General features: G+C 40.1%; 1 protein-coding gene across 1 annotated transcript in view; it reads right to left on the reverse strand.

Annotated features, from left to right (window-relative positions):
- MRNIP (MRN complex interacting protein) overlaps positions 1 to 9783 on the reverse strand; it is a 56622-nt gene that overhangs the window by 26642 nt on the left and 20197 nt on the right. Inside the window, exon 2 of the mRNA XM_042782625.1 lies at positions 5187 to 5246. Within this exon, the coding sequence (XP_042638559.1) occupies positions 5187 to 5246 (60 nt within the window). The remainder of the gene's footprint in view (positions 1 to 5186; positions 5247 to 9783) is intronic.

Genomic DNA, 9783 nt, shown 5'->3' on the forward strand with positions numbered 1-9783 from the left:
TTCACGCAAATTTTTCTGCTAGTTGGGGTTTCATCAACTTCTATATCCTTCCCTTCAAGGCTCAGGGGTCCAGGATTATCTTCTGTGTCTGTGTTAACTGGTTTCCCTTTTCTTTGTTGAAGAGGGTCTGTGCATTCTTTCTGCCTAGTCTGCCATCTTGCCAGATCTCCCATCTTTTTAATGACTTTTGCTTTCTTTATGTGTGATGTTCCCACAATTCACCTGGTCTTTGGTCACTGGTGTTCAATGTGTCATCTATTCTTCATATGGTCTCTAAATTCAGATGATATAATCAAGCTTGTATTTTGGCTCTCATGGACTTGTTTTAATTTTGTTCAAGCTCTGGTGGCTTAGTGCCTAAGGCATTTGACTGCTAACCAGAAGGCTGGTGGTTCAAACCCACCAGCCACTCCTCAGAAGGAAGACTGGGTAATCTACTTTCGTAGAGATACCACCATGGAATCCCAAGGAGGGTTTTCTATGAGTCAGAATCCACTCAACAGCAGTGAGTCTGATTTGGTTTGGTTTTCAACTTGAACTTGCATATGAACAACTGATGGTTTGTTCTACAGTCAGCTCCTGGACTTGCTTTGACTGATGTTGAGCTTCTTTATCACCTCTTTTCACAGATGTTTCCAATTTGATTCCTGTGTATTCTGTGTTAGAGCTTAAATTCTGAAGCACTTGGGTTTGTGGAAGGCTGTGGTCTGCAGTGGGAGCCCTAACTCTATTCTGAGGCTTGACATATTTCAGATAGCATTTGGGTTCTTTCAGACCATTAAACCAGCATTGTGGTTATACACCGACACAATCTATGACAAACCTAGGGAGGGGCAGTTTGCTTTCAGGAAGGGTATGGTTGAAACTAGACTATGCTCATACAAAGAACTAGGGAACTTGCCTGAGTGTGTCCTTTCTTGATTTAAATTAAGGTCAGGGTCTGGGTATTGTTTGGTAACTGTGGCTAAGACTCAGGCTGCATGGTCATTAAGTCACAACCTATCCAGACCACACCATCTAGCCAGGTAGTCAAGGCTCAGAATGAATCCTGTAACCCTTTTCAATGTTGAATTCCCAATCATGGTCTTTTTTCTTTTTCTGTAGTCCCAATCCGCCACAAGTCATGATTTTGTGATGATTCCCTGTTTTTTTCAATCATATATAATTAGTCTCATGGCCATGACTCAGCAGATTCCATTCAGCTTTCTGTACTGTGTACATGCGGATGGTTTACCTCATCCTGGATGACTGTCTTTGTCCTGTCTGAGGCTTAATAAAAGTGTCCCTATTGAACCTGTTTGAATCTGGAATCTTTCTTCCCCTATTACATCACCAAGGCCATTATTTTCCAACTACTGATCCTTCTTTGTTTCCAACTTTTGCATTCCAATCACCAGTAATTAGCAATACATCTTGATTGCATTTTTCATCAATTTCAGACTACAGAATTTGGTAAAACTCTTTAATTTCTTCTTGGGCTTTAGTGGTTTTGCATATATTTGAATAATAGTAGTATCAACTGGTCTTCCTTGTAGATGTAGGGATATTATCCTGTCACTGTCAGCATTGTACTTCAGGATAGATCTTGAACCATTCTGTGTGATGATGAATGACATGCCATTCTTCTTCAATTTGTCATTCCTAGCATAGAAGATCATATGATTGTCTGATTCAAAATGGCCAATACCAGTCCATTTCAATTCACTAATGCCTAGGATGGTAAGGCATTTGGATGCTAATCAGAAGGTCAGCGTTTCAAACCCACCAGCCACTCTGCAGGAGGACGATGAGGCAATCTACTTCAGTAAAGATTCACAGCCTTGGAAATCTAGTGGGGTTCACTATAAGCTGGAATTGACTTAATGGCAGTGAATTTGGTTTTTGGGTTTTAATGCGTAGGATATCGACCTTTATGCATCCCATTTCATTTCTGACAACTTCCAATTTTCCTAGATTTTACTTTGTACATTCCACATTTTGATTATTAATGGATATTTGCAGCTGTTTCTTCTCATTTTAAGTCATGCCACATCAGCAAAGGAAGGTTCAAAAAGCTTTATTCCATGCACCGTCATTAAGGTCAACTCAACTTTGAGGAGGCAGCCCTTCCTCAGTTGTATTTTGAGTGTCTTCCAACCCATGGGCCTTATCTTCTGGCACTATATCAATGTTTCACTGCTCTTTATAATGTTTTCCAGTAATATATCAGACAATATTTCACTGCTATTCATAAGGTTGTCAGCAGTCAATTTTTCCAGAAGTGGATGGCCCTGTCCTTCCTGTCTTAGTCTGGAATCTCTGAACCATGTCCACCATAGGTGTCCCTGCTGGTATTTGAAATATTGGTGACATAGCTTGTCACATAGCTTGACACAGCACCACACAAGCCATCACAGTAAGACAAACTGACAGATGAGTGGTGAAAAGGATTCTAGGGGCAAAATATTGAATGATACAGGAAGCATCAAAAGATGGAAGAAATACACAGAGTCACTGTACCAAAAGAAATGGTTGACATTCAACCATACCAGAAGGTGGCATATGATCAAGAACAAATGGTATTAACAGAAGATGTCCAAGTTGCACTGAATGCATTGGTGAAAAACAGAATTGATAAAATATCAATTGAGATGTTGCAATAAACAGATGCAACACTGGAAGTCCTTACTTGTCTATACTAAGAAATTTAGAAGACAGCTACCTGGCCAACTGACTAGAACAGATGCATATTTGTGCTCATTCCAAAGAAAGGTGATCCAACAGAATGTGGAAATTACTGCACAATATCATTAATATCACATGCAAGTAAAATTTTGCTGGAGATAGTCCAAAAACGGTTGCAGCAGTACACAGGAAGGGAACTGCCAGAAATTCAAACTGGATTCAGGACACAGAACAAGGGATATCATTCCTGATGTCAGATGAATCATGGCTGAAAGCAGAGAATATGAGGAAAGATGTTTACCTGTATTTTACTGACTACGCAAAGGCATCTGACTGTGTGGATCGTAACATATGGGTAACACTGCAAAGAATGGGAATTCCAGAACACTTAATTGTGCTCATGAGGAACCTGTACACTCCAAAAGGCGGTCATTCTAATAGAACAAGGAGATACTACATAGCTTAAAATCAGGAAAGGTGTGTATCAGAGTTGTATCCTTTCACATATTTATTCATTCAATCTGTATGCTGAGCAAATAATCCAAGAAGTTGTACTATATGAAGAAGAACATGGCATCAGGATTGGAGGAAGACTTACTAACAACATGCAATATGCAGACAGCATAACCTTGCTTGGTGAAAGCAAGGAGGACTTGAAGCACTTACTGATAAAGATCAAAGACTACAGCTTTCAGTATGGATTACACCTCAACATAAAGAAAACAAAAATCTTCACAACTGGACCAATAAACAACACCATGACAAACAGAGAAAAGATTAAAGTTGCCAAGGATTTCACTTTGCTTGGATCCACAATCAACTCCCATGAAAACAGCAATGAAGAAATAAAATGATGTATTGGATTGGGCAAATCTACTGCAAAAGATTTCTTTAAAGTGTTAAAAATCCAAGATGTCACTTTGAAAACTAAGGTGCACCTAACCTAAGCCATGGTATTTTCAATTGCTTCATATGCACGTGAAAGCTGGACAATGAATAAGGAAGACCGAAGAACGAATGCCTTTGAATTATGGTGCTGGAGAAGAATACTGAATATACCATGGACTTCCAGAAAAACAAACAAATCTTTCTTGGAAGAAGTACAGCCAGAATGCTCCTTAGAAGTGAGGATGGCCAGGCTTTATCTCGTGTACTTTGCCTATGTTACAGGAGGGACCAGTGCCTGGAGAAGGATATCATGTTTCATAAAGTAGTGGGTCAGTGGAAAAGAAGACCCTCAACGAGATGGATTTGACACAGTGGCCGCAACAATGGGTTCAAACATCAATGACTGTGAGAGTGGCACAGGACAGGGCAGTGTCTCATTCTGTTGTACATAGGGTCAGTATTAGTAGGAATCTATTTGATGCCACCTAACAACAACATCCTAAGGAAATAACTGGTTAAATGAACAAAGAGGTATTTATTAGTATCTTCATTGCAGAATTATTCATAACAGTGAAAAGTAAGAATAAATGAAATGCCATCAGTGCGGGACTGGTTATTTATTCATTCAACAAATATTGATTAAGCACTTACTGTACATCAGGCACTGTGCTAGTTGCTGAGGATATATCAGTAAATAAACCAGGCCAGGCCTCTGCCCTCAAGGAGCTTACAGTGTAACTAAGAGACAGGGACAATGCTCATATAACACAGTAATCTACCATTTCTATCTAGGATAATGCAAAGAGCCAGGGAAATCCCCAACAAAGGGCATAAATGCCCCACAGAGGAACAGATCTGGATTGTTTCAAGGTCAGAAAGAAAGCAGCTACGGCTTAAAGAGGAGGGCAATGATGAGGTTGAGAGGATAGAAGCACTGGCTTATGTGATTGAGCGGTTCAATAAAGCAAAGCATGGGGCAGTCTGTGGTGTTGAGAATGTCAGGCATGGATGGGTTTGAAGGGAAATCTATGAGATGAAACAAGAAAAACAGGCAAAGAGAAGCATTTATGATGTGTTTCTCCAAACTGCATGCTCCCTACACCCTTCCTGAAGGCCTCTGTTTCCTAAGCCCACTTTCTCCCATATTCTGTATCACCACTAGCCCTCTCCCCACCCCCAAAAGGTTTGATTGCATTTTCTTCTGACAGCTCCCTGCACTTTCCCTTCATTGTGCTGTCTGATTTTAAATTACATATGTCCAGGTATGTGTGTGTGTTAGTTTCTCTTCCTGTCTCATAACAGCAGATCCGTGAGTGTAGGGACAACGGCGTTCACTGTTCATGTTTCCCCTGTGCCTAGATTTTAGAAAGTATTCAATACATATTTGCCGAATGACATGCTTGCTGAATGAATAAACAAATGAAGGCACCTGTCTATACTCTGTTCTGTCATTTTACTTCCTGAAGGAACTGAAACCTATCAGACAGTAGGAGCTCTAGGTCTGGTGAACTTTGTGTGAGAAGAAATGATCCCACTTGTGGAATGCGAGTACTACATAAGAAACACTTTCTGCAGCACTGGGTCCCACCTGCATTCTGCACTGGGTATTAGCTACCTTGTTTCTGAGGACTTACCCGCAAAAAGGACTGCTTCTCTCCACAAGCTTTACATGTCCACTTGAGACTCTTTTTCACCTACAATAAAATTTTTAGAAATATAGCTCAGTTAATTATTAAAGGGTAGAACTTGGGCAGAAATAATAAAAAAGATCAGTGGAAAAGTAAGAGTGCAGAAACGAACTGACACATAAATGAAAATTAATATATCACAAAGGTGGTATTTTAGGAATGAGAAAGAATAGATTAATAAATGACACTGGGAAAACTGGCTATACACATTGTTCTGGTTACCTAGTGCCATTCTGACAAGAATATACCACAAATGGGATAGCCTTAACAAACAGGAGTTTATTCTCTTACAGTTCAGGAGGCTAGAAGTCCAAATTCAAAGTGCCAGGCTCTAGGGGCTGGGTGAAAGCCCATCAGCCTTGGGATTCAGCTCTGCCTCCAGTTCCCGGCACACTGAAGCTCAAGGCTTTTCTTCACTCAGACAGCTGTGGGCTACTGAAGCTGCCAAGCCCAAGGTTGACAAGTAAAAAAGGCACAGTCCCAATGTTACCAAACCACATGGCAGGCCATTCAAGTCCATTGTAAGTCCCAAGGTCAGCAGAGCATGGCAGGCTGCTGAGCAATAACATGCTACATGCAGGGTCCAAGCATACCATAAACTAGAGACTATCCCCCAAGCTTCTTCCTTATATACAGGAAGCAGACCACATCCCAAAGACAGCTATTCAGCTGCTTGTGGTAGATTCCACCATGGAGTTGATTATCAGTCTCATCATGCGGAATACTACATCCAGCTGCTCAGCCACTCAACCAGGCCCTGCCAAATTAACACACAAACTGAACTACCACAATTATGAAACAAAACCAAGTTAGATCTCTACCATTAATTACTAGAATATGTTCTAGGAATTGAAGATAAATGGAAATCATTTACTTTTTTTTTTGAACTCTTCATTGTGATTTGGGTGGAAGTTTACAAAGCAATTTCCTTTTCCATTCAACAGTTCATGTAGATTTTGTTTCTTGACATTGATTACAATCAATTCCACAATGTAACAACTCTCTTCCCACTTCCTCCCTGTGTCCATTCCTGCCTTCTGAGCTTTCTCCCTGTACAAATGCCGCCCTTCTGATCACACATGGTTGATTGTTCCAAGGAGTGCACCTCTCTGGTGTAATTGTTCACCTCCCAGGCGTGTCTATTGTTTGGCTGAAAGTTAAGCCACAGGAGTGAATTCAATTCCAGGTCCAAAGCGGGCCACGTTCTTGGAGGTTTCACCAGTCTCTATCAGACCAGGAAGCTTCTTAATGATTTTTAGTTTTGTTCCACATTTTTCACCCACTCTATCCAGGATCTCCAATCCCTTCAGGAGTGGTTGGCAATAGCAGCCATGCACCATCTTCTTCTGGTCTCAGAGTTGTGCAGGCTGAGGTTCCCATGGTCCACTATCCCATTGGACTAATTGCTTCCAACACGTCTTTGGTTTTCTTTGCTCTTCTTTGCACCATACATGGAGACCAACAGTGGCATGTTAGATGGCCACTTGCAAGCTTGTAAGACCCCAATCACTACTCAACAAAGCAGGGTACAGAACAATGTTTTTTGTGTACTATGTTATGCCAAATGACCTTGATGTCCTGTGACCAGAGCCAAAAGCCTACAGATCCAGCAACTCACTCCCTCAAGAAGTTTGCTTGTGGCTAAGAAGTTATCATAACTTTTCCCTGTTGCTGTTGTTAGGTGCCGTCAAGTAGTCTCCAACTCATAGCAACCCTACATACAACAGAACGAAACATTGCCCGGTCCTGAGCCAGCCTCATGATCCCTGCTATACCTGAGCCCATCGTTGCAGCCAGTGTCAATCCATCTTGTTGAGGGGTTTCCTCTGTTTTCATTGACCCTCCACTTTACCAAGCATGATATCCTTCTTCAGGGAATGGTCCCTTCTGACAACATGACCAAAGTAGGTGAGATGAAGTTTGGCCATTCTCGCTTCCAAAGAGCATTCCAGCTACACTTCTTCCAGGAAGATTTCTTAGTTCTTTTAGCCGTCCACGGTACTCTCAGTATTCTTCGCCAACACCACAAATCAAAAGTATCAACTCTTCTTCAGTCTTCCTTATTCACTGTCCAGCTCTCAAATGCATAAGAGGCAAAAATACCATGTCTTGGGTCAGCACACCTTAGTCTTCAAGGAGACATCTTTGCTCTTCAGCACTTGAAAGAGATCTTGACTGCTGCTTCCATTGGCACTGATAGCAGAACCAAGTAATATAAAATCTTTGACAACATCAATCTTTTCTTCACTTATCGTGATGCTGTTTACGGTCTGGTTGTGAAGATTTTTGTTTTCTTTATGTGTAATCCATACTGCAGTCAGTGCTTTAAGTCATTTTCACTTTCAGAAAGCAAAGTTGTGTCGTCTGCATATCTCAGGTTGTTAATGTGTCTTCCTCCAACCCTGATGTCATGTTCCACTTCATGTAATCCAGCTTCTTGGATTATTGGCTCAGCATACAAACTGAGTAAGTATGGTGAAAGGATACAACCCTGCTGCACTCCCTTCTTGATTTTAAACCATGCAGTGTCCCCTTGTTCTGTTCAGATGACAGCCTCCTGTCTATGTACAGATTCCTTGTGAGTACAATTAAGTGTTCTAGAATTCCCAGTTTTCTCAATGTTATCCATAATTTGTTATGATCCATATAATTGAACGCTTTTGCATAGTCAATAAAACATAAGTAAACATCTTTCCGGTATTTTTTGCTTTCAGCTAAGATCTATCTGACATCTGCAATGATATCCCTCGTTCCACATCCTCTTCTGAATCCAGCTTTGCATTTCTGGAAGTTCTCTGTCAATATACTGCTGCAACCAGTTTTGAATTATCTTAAGATATTACTTGCATGTGATATTAATGATATTGTTCGATAATTTCCACATTCTGTGGGATCACCTTTCTTTGGAATGGGTAGAAATACGGATCTCTTCCAGTGAGTTGGCCAGGTAGTTGTCTTCCAAATCTCTTGGCATAGCCAAGTGAGTGCCTCCAGCATGGTATCCATTTGTTGAAACATCTCAATGGATGTTCTGTCAATTCCTGGAGCCTTGTTTTTTGCCGCTTCCTTCAGTGAAACCTCAACTTCTTCCTCCAAAACCACTGGTTCTTGATCATATGCCACCCTGAAATGGATGAACATCAACCAACTCTTTTTGGTACAGTGACTCTGTGTATTCCTTCCATCTCTTTTTTGATGTTTCCTGCATCATTCAATATTTTGCCCATAGAATCTTTCAATATTGCAACTCAGAAGCTTAAATTTTTCTTCAGTTTTTTCAGCTTGAGAAATACTAAGCGTGTTCTTCCCTTTTGGTTATATAACTCTAGGTCTTTGCACATTTCATTGTAATAACTGACTTTGTGTTCTTGAGCTGCTCTTTGAAATCTTCTGTTCACCTCTGTTATCTTGTGATTTCTTCCATTTGCTTTAGCTACTCTCCATTCAAGGGCAAGTTTTAGAGTCTCTTCTGACATCCAATTTGGTCTTTTCTTCCTTTGTCTTTTTAATGAACTTTTGCTTTCTTCAGGGATGATGTTCTTGACATTATCCCACAATTCCTTTGGTTTTTGGTCATTGGTGTCCAATGCATCAAATCTATTCTTCAGATGGTCTCTAAATTCAGGTGGAATAATATCAAGGTCATATTTTGGCTCTCGTGGATTTTTTAAAATTGTCTTCAACTTGAACTTGAAATTGCATATGAACAGTTGTTGGTCTGTTCCACAATCAGCTCTTGGCCTTGTTTTGGCTGAACATATTGAACTTCTCCATCGTCTCCTGCAACAGACATAGTCAATCTGATTCCTGTGCCCTCCATCTGGTGAAGACCAAATGTATAGCCACCATTTATGTTGTTGAAAAAAAGTATTTGCAATGAATAAGTGATTGGTCTTGCAAAATTCTATCATGCATTCTCCAACATTATTTTTATCACCAAGGCCATATTTTCCAACTACTGGTGATTCTTCTTTGTTTCCAGTTTTTGCATTCCAATCACCAGTGATAATCAGCACATCTTGATTGCATGTTTGGTGAATTTCAGGCTGCAGAAGTTGGTGAAAATCTTCAATTTCCTCATCTTTGGCTTTGGTGGTTGGTGCATAAATTTGAATTATAGTAGAATTAACTGGTCTTTGTTGTAGGCATATGGATATTATCCTGCCACTGACAGCACTGCATTTCAGGATCTTGACATAATCTTTGTGATGATGAATGCCACACCATTTCTCTTCAATGTCATTCCTGGCATAGTAGACCATGTGGTTATCTGATTAAAAATGGCCCAAACAAGTCCATTTCAGCTCACTAATGTCTAGGATATTGATCTCTGTGCATTCTATCTCACTTTCTTTTTTTCTTTTTTTTTTTTAACTTTAATCAAATGAGTTTGTATTTTACAAGCACAAAATAATTAGAGAATGCTTCCGCAAATTTCAAAGAATTGATGTGATCATCTAGATATCAAATGGACATCATTGTAATATTAAAAATAATCCTAAAGAAGTTGGTTCTACTTAATGTCAACAACAGTACATTTTTT

Source organism: Orycteropus afer, unplaced genomic scaffold (assembly GCF_000298275.1).
Source record: "Orycteropus afer afer isolate SDZICR_OR568_19922 unplaced genomic scaffold, OryAfe1.0 scaffold00393, whole genome shotgun sequence".
NCBI classification, from domain to species: domain Eukaryota; kingdom Metazoa; phylum Chordata; class Mammalia; order Tubulidentata; family Orycteropodidae; genus Orycteropus; species Orycteropus afer.